Source organism: Tenrec ecaudatus, chromosome 15 (genome assembly GCF_050624435.1).
Source record: "Tenrec ecaudatus isolate mTenEca1 chromosome 15, mTenEca1.hap1, whole genome shotgun sequence".
Taxonomy (NCBI): domain Eukaryota; kingdom Metazoa; phylum Chordata; class Mammalia; order Afrosoricida; family Tenrecidae; genus Tenrec; species Tenrec ecaudatus.
In genome coordinates, this window is record NC_134544.1 from 42,803,376 (window position 1) to 42,825,688 (window position 22,313).

The 22,313-nt window shown below is 36.9% G+C and overlaps 2 protein-coding genes across 2 annotated transcripts in view; both read left to right on the top strand.

Moving 5' to 3' along the window:
• Positions 1-22,313, top strand: part of CCDC178 (coiled-coil domain containing 178) — a 404,288-nt gene that overhangs the window by 58,504 nt on the left and 323,471 nt on the right. Inside the window, exons 9-10 of the mRNA XM_075533238.1 lie at positions 11,879-11,974; positions 12,134-12,270. Of these exons, the coding sequence (XP_075389353.1) occupies positions 11,879-11,974; positions 12,134-12,270 (233 nt within the window). The remainder of the gene's footprint in view (positions 1-11,878; positions 11,975-12,133; positions 12,271-22,313) is intronic.
• LOC142427841 (EF-hand calcium-binding domain-containing protein 10-like) lies at positions 6,069-6,498 on the top strand. The gene has a single exon (XM_075532942.1). It carries the CDS (start codon positions 6,072-6,074, stop codon positions 6,477-6,479), a length of 408 nt encoding a protein of 135 aa, XP_075389057.1. The 5' UTR covers positions 6,069-6,071; the 3' UTR covers positions 6,480-6,498.

Genomic DNA, 22,313 nt, shown 5'->3' on the forward strand with positions numbered 1-22,313 from the left:
CTTCATATGCATGTGAAAGTTGGGCATAGAATCCAGAAGACTGATGAAGAATCAAGGCATTTAAATTATGGTGCTGGGATAGAATATTGAAAGCACCATGGACTGCAACAAACAAACAATCAAACACAACCCACCAAAGACAAAAATCTTTCCTGGAGGTGGTACAGCCAGAATGTACCTTAGAAGTGAGGATGGTGAGACTTTATACATGTTGAAAGGAGAAGACCAGACCCTGGACAAAATGTCATGCTTGGTAAACAGAAGGACAGTGAAAAAGAGGAAGGCTTGTAAGGAGTTGGATTGACACAGTGATGCAATGAGCTCCATGACAGGCGGCACAGGTATTGACAGCGTTTCCTTCTGTTGTGCACAGGTGTAGCCATGAATGACAGCTAACAACATCACAAAGATCTCCTTTCCCCACTTTTCCTTATGAGATTCTTTCATTGTATTTCATTATACTTTTAAAACCCACAATTATGAATAGGACTGGGCATATTTTATGGACCCCTGATAGTGCTGTGGATTAGGCTTTGGGCTGCTAACAACAAAGTCAGCAGTTCACACTCACCAGCCCCTCAGCACAAGAGAAAGATGAGCCTGTCTGTCCCCATACAGTGGCTGCATGGGAAACCTGTGCAGGGCGTCGATGAGTAAGGACAGCTAGGCATCCATGGGCTTTAAAGCTTATGTTAATTAGTTTTGTGGGAGCAGTGTGTATTTTCTGTTTTTCCTTCTTTCATATTTTGGATGGTGGCCTATCTTTGCAATTGGTCAGTAAGAATGTGGTGTAGTGGTTATGTGTTGGAGTCTAGCCACTCGATCAGATGTCCCAAACAACCCAACGCTGTGCGGGAGAAGGACGAGGCTTTCTACTTCCGTGAAGATTTACAGAAGGGAAAACTCGTGAGGGCAGTTGTACTCTGTCCTATTGTGTTAGTCTGGGTGGACTAGAGAAACAAATCCATAGACACTCATATGTGTATAAGAGAGAGCTTTATTAAAGAGTAATTGTACATTAAGAAAGCATCCTAACCCAGTCCAGTCTAAACCCATAAATCCGATATTAGCCCGTATGTCCCATACCAATCTATAAAGTCCTCTTCAGACTGATGAAACACAGGCAATGATGCCAAATGGAGTACAATCACAGGCCAGTGGGTAGAAAGTCTTTGGATCCAGTGGCGTTGTAAGCATCTCAGTGCTGGCAGGGGTCTGCAAGTGGCTTCTCAGGCTTCAGGTTGCGTCGGGGTAGGTAGCTTCTCCAGCTCCTGGCACTAGAGTGGTTCCATGTGTCCTGTTAACTGCAGTGTCTTTCAGGGAGTTTGCAGAGAGAGGAAAGTGTCTCCTGCCTCCAAGGAGGAAATAAAGGAGTTCCCAGAATTCTCAGAAGAAGGCCATGCCCTCACAGAGACCTCATTGGCTAGCCTTTGATTGACAGGTCAGACTCCACCCCTTCACACATAATTCTCTCAAATTGACACCAGATTACAAATCCTATAGGTTCACTATGAGTTGGAATTGACTCAATGGCAGTGAGTATGGTTTAGTTTTTGGAGAATGAATACTAAACCTCATAAATTACATTTATTAAAAATATTTTCTTTATATTACATGTTATGAAAAAAATTTCAGTTTTAATGTAGCAAAAGCTACAATTTTGTTGTGCTTGTTGAGCTTTGTGCTTTTTTGAATTGGTTTAAGGCTTTTTTAGTGCAAAATCATAAAAAATCATTTTTTAAAATTCTTCTGTTTTATTCCATGTTTTCAAATTTTATTTTTCATATTTAACTCAATAGCCAATATGAAATTAATGTATGGGAATAGTATATAATTTGTATCTCCAATTGCATTTCCTCCTAGACAGAAAATAAGCTATTATGATAAAATCATTGATGTGTTGCTTTTCTTTGTGTGTTAATATTTTATGTCATATCTGTCACACAGGATGTTTTCAGACTTATGTGAATCTCTTTTATCTTTCCCCATGTTGTTTGTTCTACTTGACTATCTTTGCCTCGGTCCTCCATGTTTACATTATCAAACTTCTATCATGCTGCGTTTTCCAGGGATTATAGGTATACCTGTTCTTGTCCTTCTATATACATTTTAACACTGTCTAGTACAGTGTGGTCACAGTAGACTCATAGGCAGTGGGCTTGTTGGGTTTTGATTTTCATAAAATATTTAAGTGATAATTTTAAAACTGATTTTAATATACTTGATTTAGTCATAAATGTAGCCTTGTGTAAAAATTGCTTAAGATCTGTTAAGAATTCATTTGTCCTAACATACAGCAAATTGCATAGCCATTTTGCATAAAAGGGTTTTTCTGCTATTGAAAAATAATCCTAAATGGACACATTGAGTGCATTTTTATATTTCTGATATATTTTCTGACTGATTTATCAATTATTTTAGGAAGTCTGTTAAAATATCTTAACATGACAATTCTCCATTTATTTTTTCCATTTAGTTCTTTCCCCCCCCCTTTATATTATATGAAACCTTGTGGTTACATGAAAATAAATTTAGAATATTTAACAGTTTAATAATTTATTTCTATAAAAATTAAATGTGTATTTTACTTAGTAGGTCTGAATATTAATAAGTATCTTTATCTTCTTCCTGAAAAGTTTAAGAGCCTTATGATCATTTCCTCAAATTATTTTTGTTTGATCATTTAAACCTACTTTTTAAATATCTTCCAGCATGATAGCAATAGGAGTCATATAATACATATTTGCTTGTATTTATCACCAGTTTATCATTTTACACAGAACTTTGTTCATTTATTCAAATTCCTACTGGGGTTATTATTTTATTTTGACTTATGTTTTGATATATGTGCCCTACAATTCTTAGTAAGATTCACATCACAGTAAGTTCTCAAAATTTTGTTTCTCTCAACATGCCTTGACTTTATCTTCCTTCATGCAATGTAGATAATATGTACCAAGTGAAAATGGAAGTGATTCACACTGGATGGAGAACAGATTCTGAAATAGACAAAGCTGATAATACTGTATTAAGAAAACACTAGACTAAAAAGCACTAGGCTGAAGTCCCAGAATATGATGAGAAAAGTTGATCTTAAGTAGATCATAAGTCTGTCTCTGATTCACCTTTTCTTATTTTAATATGCATTTACCTCAAGCTCACTAATCAAATGGAATGACTTGAAGAACCCCAATTCTTTTAAAAATACTGTGTCCTTTAATTATGAAGATGAATTCACTACTTCTCATTCTTTCAACCTCACCATTGTCTGGTTAAATCTTGTTTAGACTTCAACAAAGGAGATGGAAGATTATGATCAAACTCTCTTCAATTTCTTCTGACAACTTTGAACTCTAATTGTGCCTAAGTGTTTACCTCTTTGATGGTACTTAAAAATGTTTTGCGGAAATCAATAACTACTTATCTACTTCTTTCTAAACTATAAGTTAAATTTTTAAAATTACTATGATAAATAAGGTTTTCTTAAAAATGGGTTTTGTACTTAAGTTTACACAGCAAATGGGTTTTTAAAAAAATAATCTCTGCACACAGTTTTCAGTTATATTGGTTACAGTTTTCACAATATGTCATCAATCTCATTCATTTCATCCTGGTTGTACCACTTTTTGTCCAACTTTATTTAATGGTTTATTTAGTCGTATCATATACAGCGATAACAAATAGTTTTCTACCAACCCCAAAAGAAAAGCCCACTGTCATCGAGCCAAGTTCAACTCAGAGCAACCCTGTACAGTGTTTTCATACTTCAGTTCTCTAATTTTATTACCTGCTCATATTTGCCTTAGAGAAATGGTTGACCATGTGATCTTATCTACATGGTTTTGATGTTTTTTAATTTATATCAATCTTTTGTTTCAGTAAAAAGTGACCTTAAGGAATTATTTTGCTTTAAAGAGTACATCTAGGCAATAGCCTTGGTGAATCCTCTAATGTCAATTAATTCAATAAATTGTGACTTTTAAGAATTCATTTCTGTTGCACATTTTTTCCCATCTGCTCTGACTCCGATCAGAATACTCAGCAGTAGTAACTGAGCATATAGAATTCTTCTGGTCTTAGGTTAGACGAGACTCGGGTTCCAATATAATATTTGTCCTACAGACCACCTTTTCTAATGGCCTTTGCTTTTCATCTCTTTTTTTGTTGTTCCCACCAATAGTAATTAATTAAGATGCATATTCACAATCTTTTAAGACCATAGACACTGCTCACCAGATTGGGATGTATAATATACATATTATGGACCACATTTTGTCATTTAACTGAAGTGTCCCATAAGGTGATGACCTTAAGCTTTAAAAACCAGGAAAACAGACTTGCTGGGTATTGGTTATATCAATAAGGTATTTGAAGAGTACGGTAGTGTAGTGGTTACAAGTTAGCTGCTAGCCACAAAATCAGAAGTTCATGAGCAGCAGCACATGAGGCATTCTTCATGTATGTATGCTTATATATCATCTCTGTGGGCATACATATGCACCTATATATTCATACTCATATGTACATCTGCCTGTATTTGTAAGTTGTATTTGTAATTGGTCAACCACATTATCTTATGGTTGTTTGGGGTATTGATAAGTCTTTTAAGGCAGGGATTACATTGTGTTTTACCTTTGGGTAACTTGCACAGAGACTGCCCAATTTTAGGTACTTATACCTAAATAAATGCTTGTTAAATGAATGATTAAATCAGTAAATTTATGGGAGAGGAGAAATGAAGAAAGGAAAGAAGAAAGGAAGGTGAGAAGAAAAAAAAGGAAGGAAGGAAAAAAAGAGAAAAGAAGAGAAAAAAGGCAAAAAAATAATACATCTTTAATCCTAGAAAGAACTTGGTAAGATTGAGGAGGATAAGCATTCAAATAATTGAATGATTAGAAACAGTGGAGTATAGGTATTGTGTGAGGCAGGAGTCTCTAGCGAAAAAACCCCAGGGTACTTATGATTATAGATATAAGTGTAGATGATATAGATATAGAGATATGTTTATACAGCGAGAAGGAATATAACAGCTAATTAATCCACACAGCAGTACAGAGGGCTCAGTACAACTCACTTTCATGGAACAGTTAATATACTGAAAATCCTTCTACTGAAGTGGGCTGCCTGTCCAAGATCAATGAATCAGACTGCGGAATTTTTCTTCAGGCAAGACAGGCAGAGTCTGCCCTGGGGTTGCAAACAGCAGGGTGTGTCAGCAACAGTCAGTAGCACAGGAACTTAGTGAAGCAGGCCATGATGGGATCTCGAACTCAAGCAATGCAAGGTGACAAGATCTACCAGCCTCAAGATCTGGGAATGTATGCACCAGAAGCATGGTGAAACAGGTCTCAAAGGAGTCTCAACCTCTAGTGACATGATCCATGGGTTGGCTCAGCTTACAGGTAGTGCAGCACATGGTTGAAGCAAAGAAGTAGCTCAAGCAGCAGGGCTCTGGTCCAATCACCACGCAGGAAGAGAGAAGAGGCCAGGTCTTGGAAAGCCATTTGTTTTGTTGCCTTCCAATCAAGCTGCTACATGATTAAACTCTGCCCACATGTTCCTATTGGCCTAGTTATTACAATAAATCAAACTATCACAGGTATTCAAATACTTTAATAATTTATGAGAGTGTATGCCACTTTCATAAGTACATAATAGTTACTCAAAGACTCTGCTATAAATACCAGAAATGGAAGAACCAATGAATGCTGAAAGATATTTTACAGTGTTCTCAAGTAATTATAACTTTAATTTGCGAATTGTGCAGAAACTTGTCATCTATAAAAATACCGCTATTAGTAAAATATTTTTTAAAAGTCTATTAGTAATTGCTTTTGAAATTTCTTTGATCACTTCTAAAATAGAAAGTTTAGCCTCCACATTTAATGTCATAATAAGATCTAATTTTTGATAATTTGTTCATATATTTATAAAGTTAATATTAGTTTCAAAAAATAGAAATAATATGAGGAACTACCATACATTTTTAGGGAAGATGAGAGGAGGAGGATGTTTGTATATATGTATAATTTATATATATATAGCGCTTAGCAACGGCCCCAAGCGGCGCCATGGAGCCAGGCCACCACCGGGAACGGGAGGCTAAGGAATATTTGGAAAAACATAAAATCATGGAGCTGCTGACCTTGCTCACCAGTACCCTGCTCTTCTTCCGGCCTGAAAAACCAAGGGAATTTTTAATAATGATGTTGGAAAGAATGAGAATTGCCAAAGTGACAGGAGTGACTTTTCCTTTCTTTATGGATGCCACCAACATCGTGGCCATGTTTGAGATGCTGGACTCCGCTAACAAAGGCTCCATATCATTTGTGCAATATAAAGAAGCCCTAAAAACGTTGGGTCTGTACAATGAAAAAGAAGTTTTAAAAGATGATGGTCATGTAGTAACCTTGGAGAAATTCAAGAAGGAGGTGAACAGGCGGTTTCAAGATTTAATATCATCATTCACTACCACCTAAAGTCGGCATTCTAATATTAAATGAGTCAATCAAGAAAAAAAATTATATATATATATATAAGAATATGTAAAATATGACATATGCACACTATATATACATGCAAATATTTGTTTGCATAATTTTTAAAAGCTTTTTACATTAGTAGAAGAATGATGCTTACTACTCAGTGGAGTACACTTTGTATGGAACAAATCCAAATCACAAAAACTATCCTTATAAGTTTACCCTTTGATTCATATTTTTGCTTCAGTTTCCCCAATTAGGAAATATTACCAAAAAATAGTTGGACTAATATAATCATAATTGCTACCAGTTTTTCAAATAAGATATAACTATAGCCCAAGTTTTCTGAATGTTTCATTGCAAAGTGTTCTTATATTCTCTATGGATAAAATTATATAACTGTTAAAATATATATTATTAATTTTTCCTAACATGACATCAATACTTATTTATGTATTATATTGTGCAGAACTCAAAAAATTTTAAAGTATCTATAAAATTTGCTTTCATTGTTTTTCTTTTCTTTTAAAGACATGTAGGTTATCTATATTGGTGTTAAATATATGTTTATTATACACCATATATGGTTTATACACCATATATTGGTTTATTTAACACCATATAGTGGTGTTAAATATGTTTATTATCATAATGAATAATTTTGAGTAGTTGCTCATCTGACCCATTGAAATGATGTATTGCTTTATTGTGTTATGTTTCTAAGTAGTAAATCATTCAAAATTAATTGGGATCAACTCTTTGGAGGTGGTTTATTGTTCCATTAATTTACTGCTGATTTTGATTTGAAAGTATTTCCTTTATGATATTGCATCCAGAGACATAACAGATTTTGTTTCCATTGTTCTCACATTGTGCTATATGTGGTGGATTTTGTTATATGTATTATTATGTCTGCTTCACTCGATGAATTGTGAAGCTTTCCCCCTGCCCTTTTAAATAAGTAACTTTGAAAAAAATTTCACAATCATGAAAAAAGTATCACTTTGGTGGATTTTTCTCCCCATACTATTGTTGGAGTCACTTTTTGCCTGTCATAGGCAGCTGATTTGTTTCATCATAATATCATGGGTCTTACCAGGGTATGTAAATGAGAAGAAATTACTTCAAACCTTCATTAATAATTGGATATGAATATGAGAAGACATTATTTCAAATATCCATTAAAAATTGGATATGTACAATGTGTGAATTTAGGAAAATTAGAAGTCATCAAAGATGAAATGAAATGCATAAAGATAGATATCTCAGGCATTAGGCGATTGAAATGAATAATAATTCATTATGAAAATTTTATGGCTTACTATGCCAGTAATGACAAGTTGAAGAGGAATCCAATCATATCCATCATCAAAAAGACCATTTTAAGATTGATCCTGAGGTACCAGGCTTTCCATCACAGGATAATATCCATATCCTTATAGGAGCCTTGGTGACACTGTGGGTCAGGGATTGACTTGCTATTCCCAAGGATGGCAGTTCATTCCCACCAGCTGCATTACAGTGGAAGCATGAGACTATCTATTCCTATAGAGTGGCTATCTGAGACAATTGATATAGAGTTCTTATGAGTCAGAATCAACTTCATGACAATGGGTTTAATTTTTGTTTTGATTTGTTGGAAAAACCAGCTAATACAATTAATTTACAATTAATTTTCAAATTGATGCACCAACCTCTAAAGTCGAAGATGAAGAAATTGAAGAATTCTAACAACTTCTGCAGTCAGAAATAGATGAAATATGGAATCAAAATGCATTAATAATTACTGGTGATTGAAATGAAAGACGGCAAGGAACAGTAGTTGGAAAATTAAGACAAGTCCATGAAAGCCAAATCAGAGCTCTGAATATATCACGCATGAATATAGAGATTATCTCAAGAATAAATTTAATGCACTGATCACCAATGACCAAAGACAAGAGCCGTATGGAATGACACCGAGAACATCATGACGTGAGGAAAGCAAAAGGTCATTAAAAAAGACATAAAGAAATAAAAAACCAAAGACAATGCCAGAAGTTACACGGAAATTTGCTTTTGAACACAGAGAAACTAAATTGACTGGAAGAAAATGATACAATAGAAGAGCTGACGACAATCATCTATGAGATGACAACAGGAAGCAAATTAAATAATTAAAATGAAATATGAAAGACATGGAGTCGGAAAACCCGAGGGCACAATGTAGTTTTCATTTCTCAAAATGAAGTGACAGCATAAAAAATTTCCAGTTCTAACTTTCAATATTGAAGGATTCTCTTGGGAAAATATCGCATGATGCAGGAAGCAGCCAAAGAGGATGGGAAAAATACACAGAACCACTTGGTTGGTATTCAGTCATTTCAGGAGGTAGCATATGATTGAGAATTCATGGTTTTAAAGGAAGAAGTCCAACCTGCACTGAAGGCATTGGTGCAAACAAGGAATGGATGGATACTCATGGAAATGGAATCCTCCACCAACAAATGGATGTAGTCGTGGAAGTACTCACTTGTGTATGCCAAGAAATTTCCAGCTAGTAAACCTACTGGAAGAAAAGATCCTTATTTGTGTCCCATTCCAAAGAACAGTGGACCAAATGAATGTGGAAATTATTGAGAAACATCATTAATATAAAAAGCAAGTAAAATTTTACTGAAGATGATGTTAAAAAGGTTACACAATTATATTGCCAAAGCGCCTTCAAAAATTCACACTATGCTTTTTCTTTTTTTTACCTCTTTTCTCTTCCTTTAAAAAAATCCTATATCACTCTGTATTTCAATCACATCAAGCAGTATTGTGCAATTGCAGCCACAATCAGTTTCCAAACATTGTTTCCTGCATGGACTCATTGTTTTTGGTTGTAGATGATGAATCTGTCTAGGCCATCATCTTACCATAAGTCAGTGATGCTGCCTTTTAAAATCTCAATTGGTTGATTTTTCTAAGAAGTGCAGATCTCCCTACTGTTATTACTCACATTATAGGCCAGTCTATTTTGGGATAAAAATTGAGTCAATAGGTGAGGACAGTTCCAAGCCTGAAGTGTGACTGAAACTTATAGTCGTGTCGTTCTTCCAACCTCTATCTGACCACTGGGCCTGCTCTTTTTATTATTATTAATTTTCTTTTAATTTTTAGATTTGAAACTTTAAAAATTTTATTAGCTTTCGAAGATCTATCTTAACTGTGCAGATATAGTGTCTTCACTTTGCTATAGTGGGTGAGAGAGTGGCATTGACCTTTGTATCTTGGTTCTAGCCCTCATTCTTTTGTTTATTTTTTTCAATCCTACAAAATCACAGAGTACTTTATTAAATAACAATATCAAGATATGAAGCTATTGTGTCTTGACATAATCTCTAAGTCCATACACTTGTTTTAGAAAATAGTTTAGCAGCTTAGCCTGGCATACAATTCATATATATATATATTTCACTAGTTCAATCACATTCATCTGAGTGCAAACTTCACCACTAACAATTCCAGGATATTTTTCTTCCTTGAACTCATTGTTGTTAGTTGTTGCTAGTCCTTTGCCATGTGCCTTTGAAACAATTGTTGTTTTCTCTATCGGTTTAACTAACCTGGGTTTCCGATACAGAAGAACACAAAACCTCAAAACAAAATAAAAACGAATGATCTAACAATGACAGAATGAAACAGAAAAACCTCAATTGAAAACAAAGCAGCACATATTAAAAACTGGAAAAAATTATATATTGGCTTAAGAGAGAGCTCAAGTGAGAAGGCGTCACACTTTGACCTAAAACTGCAGTAATCTTCCCCACAATGTATGCTGTCTGATAGCAAAGCCTCTGTTTCCATGGTCAGAAGGGGTTCACCTAGACTTAAGTTTATGGGAAACCCTAAAATGGGTGTTAAACTTTCCCTGTTACTCGTAGTCTTCTGAAAACTGGGTGTTCAGAATTTAGACTCGAATACCAGTCCTTCCTCTGGGCTTGTTGTTGTTGTTATTTACAAGTCTTGGATCACGTAGGCTGGTCTGTTTTTCCATGTGGATATAACTGATACTTACATGGCAGCTTGTTTGAAGTCAAACACCCAAGATGCTGTTCTTTTCAATAGCTGGGCACCACCCACTTTCTTCATCACACTTTTTTATAGCACCCATATCTTCAGTGATCACTTCATGGGGTTTGGCATTGAGCAGGGCCGTGTCATATGAACTAACTGTTCTTAGATGTGGGCTATTATTAAGGGTGAGCTCTAAGTCCATTCATGTAGCTATGCTTATATATGTCTCTGGTTCACTTTAAAAACTTTACTTTGTAGAAGGACATTTTAAATTATCCCCATGGGGTATATCGTCATTCTATTACTATTACCATTAATCTAGCCAGTGGTAAAGGTTTTAAAACACTGTCTAGGAAAATTATACATGTATAAGACCAAAATATATGAATTTTTTATTTATACAGATTAATGGTTTAGGTGACAGTTCATTACACAAACATTGAAGGTTGGAATTAAGGCAAAACTTTCAGTAATGCTTTTTTCCATGAAGATAGAAGTGAAGTAAACATGACAGAAAATGGAAGAGAATGTGTAAATAATACATGAATAGTAGGCTTGAATTGCCATTTTTTGGGGCATCCTCAAGCCATGAATTTTGAACCTATGTCCAATGACTTCCTCATCCATGGCTTGGAGAGAATAGTTATCTGGTTCTTCTCACACTACAGTATGCCTGCCCCACCCCCTTTTTATGATTGTGAGTTTTGTTCCACCTTTTCACCGGCTCAGGGCCTTTGACTGTGGTCCATCTAAGAGTAGAAGTCCTTCACCCTCTATTTCTATTGTCAGGTCATGGAGGCTGAGGTTCACATGGATCCTTAGATCACAACACCAATTGTATCTGTGAGTCTTTGATGTTCCTCACTCTTCTTTGTTTCAGATTGTGAGAGAACAATAGTTTCACCTTAGCTGATTACTGACAGACTTTTAAAATCTCAGTAATTTTAAAAGCTTATTATGGAATAAATGAAGATATTATGTAACATTGATTTGAAATTACCATATGGCTATTTTAAAGAGTTTTGCTACATTCATATTATTTTATACTTTACTTGATGATATGGTGAATTATGATTTAGAATTTTCTGTTTGCCAATTATTATATAACTAAATTATATTCTATTTTATAATTTGAACATTTGGCTTAGTATTTTTAATCCAGAAATTTGTATTTGTTTTTATAATAGAAAGGGCCTATATAGTATTTTGGAAAATTATTATTTCAATAAGTATTTATTATATTATACTAATTGTTTAAAGTAAAACATAGCTAATATATCCCACCCCTTATTAAAGAGAGAAAGAACTAGAAAGCACCACAGTTCCCTGATTTTGTGTGTAATTGTTGTTCTTAGTTGGAGGACTTAAAAAGACTTTATGACCAACTTTCCTGGAAGCGAAAACGTTGTGAAAACGAGTACAAAGGAGTGCTCAATACTTTTTATGCCACAGTAAGTTGTTTCTTCTGTTTCCCCAGTAGAGAAGCATTCTTTACTCTAAAACATCAACTTTTGTAACAAAAATTATTGTCTCTTTTCATCACTTTTGGTAAAACGAACAAAAGACAAGCAAATGTGTATAAATGATTCTCTTTTTTTTCCACTTTAAAGAAAAATACATGGGACACTGAGCTTTCTAATGTTTCAAAAGACTTTTCTGATCTTTCAAAATCATTTGCTAAAATATCTGAAGAAAATAAGAGAAAGGAGAAGGAAATTGAAATCTTAGCAGATCTTATCAATGAAAGGTAATTCTGCAAATGAAACTTTTAATCTTATGTGGAAAACTTAATATGGTAAATGTAATAAACATCTTTGGAAGCCTGTGATGATATGGTCCTGATTAGGTTAAATGTTGGCCTATTTAAAATCTCGCTCTATGATAATTCTGGATTCCTTGGTGGTTGTTGGATGCCACCCAGACTTTCCCAGCCCTTAGCGACCCTGTGTACAGAGACACAAAGCGATCCCCGGTCCTGGGTCATCTTCACAATTACTCTTACCTTTGAGCCCATTGTTGCAGCCTCTGAGTTAATTCATATTGTCAAGGGCTTGCCTCCTTTTCATTATATTTTTATTGTTATTTTTGAAATCATTTTATTGGGGGCTCGTACAACTCATCCATCCATCGTGTCAAGCACATTTGTACATTAGTTGCCATCATCATTCTCAAAACGTTTTCTTTCTACTTGAGCCCTTGGTATCAGCTCCTCATTTTTTAACCCTTCTCTCCTCCACTCTCCTTCCCTCACGAATCCTTGATAGTTTATAAATCATTATTTTTTCATGTGTTACGCTGTCCTATGTCTCCCTTCACCCACTTTTCTGTTGTTTGTCCCCCAGGAAGGGGGTTAACTGTATATCATTGTGATTTGTTCCCTCTTTCTCCCCCACCTTCTCCTTACCCTGGTGGTATCGCTATTCTCATTATTGGTCCTGAGGAGTTTATCTGTCCTGGATTCCCTATGCTTCCATAACTTATATGTACCAGTTTACATGCTCTGGTCTAGCCAGATTTGTATGGCAGAATTGGGATCATGATAGTGGTGGGGAGGAAGCATTAAAGAACTAGAGCAGTGGTTCTCAATCTTCCTAATGCTGCGGCCCTTTAATACAGTGCCTCATGTGGTGGTGACCCCCCAAACATAAATTATTTTCATTGCACTTTCATACTGTAATTTTGCTACTGTTTTGAATCGGGTGACCCCTGTGAAAGGGTCATTTAATCCCCAAAGGGACTGTAACCAACAGGTTGAGAACTGCTGAACTCAGGAAAGTTGTACATTTCATCGGTGCTATACTGTACTCTGATTGGCTTACCTCCTCCCCACGACCCTTCTGTAAGGGAATGTCCAGGTGCCTTCAGATGGACTTTGGGTCTCTAGCCCACACTCCCCTTATTCACAATGATAGGATTTTTTTTGTTCTTTGATGTGATACCTAATCCTATCGATACCTCGTGATCACAGAGGCTGGTGTGCTTTTTCCACGTGAGCTTTGTTGCTTCTGAGCTAGATGGCAGCTTGTTTATCTTCAAGCCTTTAAGACCCCAGACACTATATCTTTTGATAGCCGGGCACCATCAGCTTTCTTCACTACATTTGCTTATTCACTCGCTTTTTCTTCAGCAATCATATGTGGAAGGTGAGCATCATGAAATACCAGTTTAATAGAACAAAGTGTTCTTGCCTTGAGTGGAGGTCCAATGTCTGCTACCTTAATACTAAACCTTTAAATATATATGCACTTAGATATATTTCCCTATCGTTACATATAAATATATTTGCATATGCACATGTCTGTATTTAGACCTGTATAAATGCCCTTTGCCTCCTAGTTATTTCCTCTATTTCCTTTCACTTTCCTCTTTTCCCACTATCATGTTCAGCCTTCATTTGGGTTTCAGTAATTCCTCTCAATTACATCGCCCGAATCAAGCCCTACTAGGCCTACCTAACTCTCCTCACCATTGATTTTGGATCACTTGTGTTCCCTTGTCTCTGGGTTTAACACCCACTTACTTTTCCCTGCCTCCCCCTCTTCCATGTCCCCCGAACAGTTGGTCCTGTTGCTTTTTCCTCCAGATTATTTATCCAGTCTATCTTATCTGGATAGACTTTCAGAGATAATAATATGCACAAAAACAAGTCAGATAGAAAAACAAAGAAACAAAAGAAAACAAAACAACAGTAGCAACAACAGAAAACAAACAAACAATGACAAAAAAGAGAAGCCTGTAAATTGTTCAAGGTCTGTTTGTTGACCTTTAGGAGTCTTTTCTGGTTGAGTCTGATGTGGTGCCATGCCCTGTCCTCAAGGTCTATTTTTGGCATTCCCTGGGGACTTCATTGCTCTGTTCCCCTTGTCGTTCTGTTGCCCTCCCTTAGTGTTTCCCCTCAGTGTAGTGGGGTCAGATCATGTAGTGCCCCTCTACTTTACCAAGCATGATGTCCTTCTCTGAGGACTGTTGTCTACTGGCAATATGGTCAATGTACAAGAAATGAAGTCTTCCATCCTTGCCCCTAAGAAGCATTCTCGCTGTATTTCTTCCGAGATAGATTTGTTTGTTGTTTTGAAACTTCATGGTACTTTCAATATTCTTCACAAGCACCATCATTCAAACTCATAGATTCTTCTTTGGTCTTCCTTTTGGTGTTCAGTGTTCAACTTTGATATGCATATGGAGCAATTGAAAATGCCCTGGTTTCTTTTAGGGATATTTTAATAGTGAGTCAATAGGATCATCCAAAGAGTTTTGAAATCACACTCCTCATGCTGTTGGACCTAACTTTTAAGACTCAATGGTGCCTTAAATGTAACATATCTATCAAACTCATAGTATGTACCTCAGTTAACTCCCAATCCTTTCTCGCAATTATTTAATTAATTCTCAAACATCAGAAACCTGTATGTTTTTGACTCTTTTTTCTATTTTAATTCTCATATTCAACACTACTTGGTCAGTATAGTTATGTAAAAAATCTCTTCCAACATATTAATGGAAATGTATAGCCTCAATATGGCCTTGAATTATTTTATTTCTTTGATTACTAGTGGTGTTGAACTCTCATACATAATTGTTTTGTTCCTATTTTCTCTAAGTTATTATTTCCAAAAAATGAAATAAGAAACTTTAGTTTCAAAATTTCATGATGGGTTTCCTAAAGTTGCACAGATACTAAATAGCAGAGCCGTGACTTGAAAATGGAATTTCTAAGTTCAGGGTCAGTAATTTCCCCTTTATATTTTAAAGGCGAATATGACTGCTCTGAATTTTAATGAATGTCCATATATGCTTGATACATTATGTGAAGTAGACCCTCTGCCCCATATAGTAGGCTACAAATTAGAGTAACATTTTTGTCAGGATATAGGTTCCATGGTGATAGCTTCACAGAGTGGCATTTCTGGCATGGTAGGGACTCAGAAGCAGGCCATGGTCTGATTTGTGATTTTCCATGTGCCTGTAAATGCACATCCCTTTTTATGTGGCAGGTAGGCAGCGTCAAGACTGAGTCTGGGCAAGAGGAGTGTAAGAAAATGAATCCTGTTAGAGGTTTAGGATTCCGTGCAGAAGTTCATTACGCAAACCTAATGGTCAGGTGTTTCCTGTAAAGGGATCCTGCCTGTGGTTACACGGTAAGGTGACGTTTGCTAACTGGCTTGGTTTTTTTCCATACAACAAATAAAATGTTGCGTGGATAATAAAATGAGGGTTGGAAGAAGGATATGTTTGATTTGGAAATGTGTATGACATAATAGACATATAAATATTAGAGTTGTACTTTAGGTAAGAATAACAAGAAACTTCCCCCCCCCCTCCTCCCCACTTGATTTCCTGGGAAGCCTTCTAATTATATATTATCATCTTTATTTCATCACTTTTCGGTATTATTCCCTCATATCCTGTATGACTCTAGGCAGCATACTGAACATTTCTTACTATAGTGGTTCCCAGTCTGCTTCTTCTATGCACTTGCTAGGTTCAGGTCCTCCTCAGAAGGTGCATCTTGTTTCTCCTGCTTTTTGTGTAGTGGCTTTTGATGTGCATTGTTGTCTGCATAGCATTTTGGTGGAACTCAGTGCAGGAGCTCTGTGATTTCTTTATCGGAGGCTAGTAGGGGTGATTCTAAGGACTACTTGAGACCAGATGTGCTGTGGGTTTGAGCTGTGTCTTTATCTCAGTGGGGTTGACTCTGACCCTAGACAGCCAATTAGTTATTTGGAGGGTGACATGAGTGGCTTCCTCTGGCAGAGTGGGTGGGGGGATCACATGCAGTAAAGGTGGTGCTGGGCAGGCATATCTCATGCAGCACAGGATGGCATTCACAGGCCTTAGTGGGGGAGGGAGCTAATCAAGGGAGCTGTGTACAGACAGGTTGCAAGCTCTGATTGCTAACAGTGGCACCAGGTCTGTGGCAATCCATGAGTGTGGCACTGAGCAGGCCAATTACACACAGGTAGACTGGTGTTCACCACAGGGACCTGGGCACAGAGGGCCATAGGGGATACTTATTTAGTTGGTAATTTGGTGGAGAATAGGCATTTAGGCATTGTCAAAGTCTAGGAAGCATGTACTAGATGTTGTGTTTGGGGTGTGTGATGGGTATATTAAATCTACCAGGTTCCCTTATCAACCCTTTAAATTGTGAAAGGGAGAGATCAGACCTTTAATTATTTGTGTTTATAACAGAAGGACCCTTTATAGTAGGTTGCTGCAAAATTTTAAGGTCTCCTCTCCTAACTTACAATCCCAAGGTAGATATAGCCTATTATTGTGAGTGACCCAGTGAGGTGGGACTTCTGTTCAGAAGGTGGTCAGAATCTGCATTCTGACATGGGTAAATATCCTAGGGGCTCTCCAATTGCAGCCAATTCATGTCTAATTATCTATCATTAACCATGCTGGCAGGCCTTGCACACATGGAGCTGAGGGGAATGGCTGATGTAGTTACTCTGCTCTTGACTGGGGGAAGGGAGCTGCAAAGCCTGCGGATGCAGGAGGGGAGGGTGGCAGAGAGGGAAACTGCGGTGTGAGCTCTTGTGGCTTGTTCTCAGAGACTCTCCGTGAGTTTGGGATGACGACCACCTTGAGACAGCAGTCTGGGGAAGTTAATGGATGCTGCGGTTCTCAGATCTCTAGTACACAAAGGGATGGTGGACATGATCCCACTGGACCTGGCTAGATTAGCAGAGCCTGCCAGCAGTCTCAGTGAATTTAGAGTGTTTCAGAAAGCTCTCGAATGGCTCTGGGGGTGAAAATCGCAACGGGGAGGTCTGTACCACAGCCCCCCAGGACACTTGAATTCTATTTCTAGGACCCGGCCTTCCAATATTGGCCTTCCTAGCTCTTAATTATCTGATCTAACAATAGGAGCACCGGCAGGTTAGTCTACCTGGACATCATCTTGACCCCAACTCTCTGTAATTCATTTTCAAAATCACAGCATTAAATGATACATCTGTGTGTATTAGTAGATTTAATTCACAACTTTTTACACAGAAGCACATGCTAGAATGATAGCTGAGGATTATGATGATGAAGGCCTTTAACTGTTTACTTTGTAGTAGCCACATATAATTGGGTAATTTTGTCTTTTAAGTCAGTCAGCATCCATTAAAAATTGACTCTACTTTTCAGACACTTGTAATGAGCGCACAATGAAAACCAACTTGGTTCAGATGATTTGGAATTGATTCATTTGGATTTAGTTTGCTTGGAGTTAACTCTGTGGTATGAAATTTTATATTGCCGGTTTCTTACATTCAAGCTCTGTAAAGTATTCTGAGTCTCACTTCTAATACTCTAGTGTCCCTCAAGCAAGACAATGCCATTGAAACTTCAGTGATCCAAAGATGGGGTTGAATAATCAAGTGAATTGAGGATAAAAGCGGTCGAACACCATAGAGACAGATTGGCATATTTTATGAAATATGCTTGACATGCGAGGATGGTGATTCATTTGTACGTATAGAAATTTGAATCCAACTGGAGTTGTTAAGTAGTCGGGAATTCTTAGAATCAATCCACAGGGCACTGTGTTTGTTCCTTATCTGTGTAGCTATGTCTTACCAGGCTATTAATTTGAGTTATTGCACAAGAGTGAGAAAATTATTTTCTCTGCATTTCACAGCAAGATAAATTAATACTCTTACTTTATTTTATTTTTTCTTTTAAAAGTTTCAAATATTAAAAAAGAAAAATGAAGAGTAACACTATGAGAAATGGCCTTAAACCTCAGAGCAATTTGTGAGGATAGCGATGGACCAGCAAGTGTTTCCTCCTGTTGTACATAAGGACGCTATGAGTTGGAACCTACTCAAAAGCACCCTGCAACAACAACAACAGCAGCACAATGAAAACATTTTATATATCATTCATAGTTAACTACTGGCTAGCTTCAGATATTTTTAATGTAATACAATATTATACAGGAAAATCTCTTCCTGTTCATCGCATTCTTTACCAATTGGCATAGAGTTGTCATAGAGTCAATCCTGACTACTGGTAACCTCATGAGTTTCAAAGTAGTACTTCACATAGGGTTTTCAACGGCTATGCACTTTCAAAAGTAGATTGTCAAAACTCTGCATGGTTTTGAAGTGTTAAAAACAAAGATGTCACTGTGATGATTAAGTTGTGCTGACTCAAGCCATGGAATTTTCAATCACCTTATGTGCATGGACAATGAGTAAGGAAGACCAAAAAAGAATGTATGCCTTTGCTGTATTGTGTTGCTGAGCAATATTGAAGACAGCATGTACTGCAGAAGAAAGAACAAACAGGTCTTAGAAGAAATATAGTCAAAATGTTCCCTACTAGTAAGGGTATCAAACATAGTACTTTGGATATGTTATCAGGAGTGATCAGTCCCTGGAGAAAGACATTGTGTTAGGGTGGGTTTTCTAGAGAAGTAGAATCAGTGACTCCTGTGTGTGCATCTGCATAGAAAGAGATACATTGTAGACGTGAGTAAGTAGAATCTGGTTCAGATCCATGGATCAGATGCAAGGTAAAGTTTCTCCAGCGGCTTGTAGCTGCAGGGCCTCAGGAATAGGAAGCTGAGTGAATCTGCGATTGGTCAAATTAATCCACGTTTCGAAGCCTGATGACTGTTCCTGGTATCAGCATGGGACATGATTAGAGTTGGATGAACCAGATACAGGATCTGAATCCAGCAGTAGAAGTCAATTAGCTCCACACACTGTCACCTTATAGTAAGAGGAAGCCACACCCCGAATGAAACCTCCCTCAATCATATCAAGGCTGTGATAGGAGATCCCACCATGGAGTTGACCTTGCCACATTCGGCTAAATCCTGTCATGAGAGAAAGCTGACCCACCCCAGTGGACATAAAGCCTAACTACCACAGACACCTGGTTGGTAAAGAAGAAAACGAAATAAAACGAAAAGCCCCCAAACAAAACAAACAAAAGCAACCAAACCCAATGCCATTGAGTCCACTCTAACTCCAGTTGCTATTATTAAACGCCGTCAAGTCAGTTTTCACTCTGCAATGCCTGCCCCTTCGCCATCCTCGTGATTCGTTTTCTTTGCGCTAATCAATATGGCCACGGTGTCAGTCTATCTTGTACAAGCACTTCGTCTTTTTGGCACCCCCACTTCTTTACTAAGCATCATGTCCTTCTCCGGTGACTGGTCTCCCCTGAAAACATGTCCAAGATATGCAAAATGAGGTCCTGCCATCTTTGCCTGTAAGGGGCATTCTGGCTGTACTTCTTCCAAGATAGATTGTACTTTTGGTAGCCTACAGATAGCCTACAGAGTTTTTCTGTGTTTATAAAACTTTATGCGCGCAGACAGACTCATCTTTCTCCTGTGGAGTGACCATATATTTGAACTTCTTACCAGGTGATGAAGAGTCTTATGCTGCCCCAACAGCACCACCAGAGCTCCTAGCAAGTAGATGATTCGAGAAAAAAGAGGAATATCCTCAATGCCCTAGATTGATGGGTCCCAGCATTGCAAGGGTTGTGTGGATGGCCCAGAACAGGCAGCGTTTCATTACTGTAGACACGGTCACTACAGCTTGAAACTGTCCCGACGGCACCTAACCACAGCACAAGGAAAGGAACTCATTAATAATCCTTCATTAATTTATTCACAATACTAGTTACCGCTATTTCAAATGGGATAAAAGTTGCCACCAACAACCCCACCCCTTCTATCAAACTTTTAAAAACATTATTGAAACACAGTCAAATATTCATGGAAGTAAAGTATCATAGAAATATGAATTGATAATACACATGTTGCTTCCTGATCACATAAGAATATGTAGAAAGTTGTAGCTGAAACATGCCTTCCCACAATGCACAAGTGGAGTATTCTGAAGACATTTTCAAATGATGCTTATGATAGTCATCTTATTTAAATATGACTCAATTTTTTCTGGCATGTATGTTTGTTTTAAATGAACTGAAACTTGGTTACATACATCTAATTTATTTTGATACACATATGAATCAGAAATACTGTCCTGACAGAAACACACATTCAGTCAATTTGGAATCTTAAACATAGGGATGTCACTTCTACCAGGAAGCACAGTTTCTGCTAGACAACGTGCTGAAGGATACACCGTAGATATTCCTGTAGGTGTTGGATGAATGTTTTATTCTTATTTCCGTCATCTTCATCATCTTATTTCCATCATCTTTTGAAAGAGACAAAATAAGGGATTGATGTAGCTCACCAAATGTACTTCTTTGTTTCTATTACCTATCAGCTGGCTCCAAATTATTAATTTAATTTTCACTGTGCTCTATTAGACAAGAACTGCTTGTCCATATGCACTCTGATTATATGCCCTTGAGTAGTGCTGCTCCAAATATGGTCAAGTATCAACATGGCCAATAGGCTTGTTCGAAATGCATTTTCAATCCCTTTCCACTTCTACAGTGTCTTTCCTGAAAGTTTGTCCTAGGAATCTGTGATTTAACAAGCTTTTTATGTGATTCTTATGCTTGTTACCTAAGAAACCACATCTATTTCCATTTTACTTTTCCTCCCTTTGTAGGCAACCAGACCAGTGTTTAGATCGGAGGAATGGGAGGGTTTTCAAGGCTGTGTCCCTTTTCTCTCCCTCTCTCTCTATTTTAACTTTATTTTTAAACATTGTTTTATTTTCATGAACACACTTACTTTCTCCCTTTTGTTTGTGGAATATAATACCTACAAAGGAAGACATATTCTATGCAGCTGCATGGCCCATTTAATCAAATCCAATCCACAGCAGTGTTCCATAAGCCCTTGTAGACGGGGTTCTTCCCTCTGCCCCGCCCGCCCCCACTGCGACCTTGACTTCCATGTAGTTTTTTTGTCTTTTCCTTTGGTGTTAAAATAATTTTTCTTCTCCCTATCCCATTTTCATTTTTAAACATTATATCATAAGATATTTCTCTTTATGAGGTTTAGTAACATTGCTAAGCATAATGTACTTTAATTTTATTCATGTCTTAAGGTGTTTGACAGACTTGTCTTTGTTTTTGAAGGATGCACAATATTGTATTGTACGAATATACCAGAGTTTGTGTCCATTCCTCAATAGTCAGAATTTTTAATTGTTTCCATCTTTTGGCTATTATACAAATTTCTTTCATAAACATATGTGTTCGTATGTCTATTCCTGTTTTGTATTTCATTTGTTTAGGGTATGTACCAAGCAGAAAGACAGAAAGAGCATAAGGTATTTGTGTTTGTTCCAAAAAGCACCATTCTAGTTTCACCAGCGGTTGTACAATTCCACAACCCTACCAGCAGCATGTGAATGCTTCAGTCTCTCCACATCCTCTCCACCATTTATTATTTCCTGATTTTTGTTGTTTTAAAATTTTTTAAGGGTGTCAATGTGAGGTAGTACCTCAGTGTTTTAATGTGTTTTTCTCATTGACAATGAACTCAAATATTTCTTCAGATGATTGTTGGCTGCCTCAATATCATCTTTACTAAACTGCATATTCATTTCTTGTCCTAATTTTGATAGTTTTTGTATTTTTTATTAAGGTTTAGTTCTATAGACTTTTTAAAATTAGCCCTTTATCTGACATATCACTGTCAAATATTTTTTACAAGCTGTGGGTTGTCTTTTAATTTTCTTCTTGAAGGTTTTTTGGTGTGAATATATGTTGCATTTTTAGAAGTTCCCAGTCCTCTATTTTGCCTTCTATTCTATAGTGTTTTTCAATATATTTTCTAGTGTATTTATGCCATATATTAGGACCCTTAAATTTATCCCTACGTTTTAATTGATGGTCGCTATGGTTCTA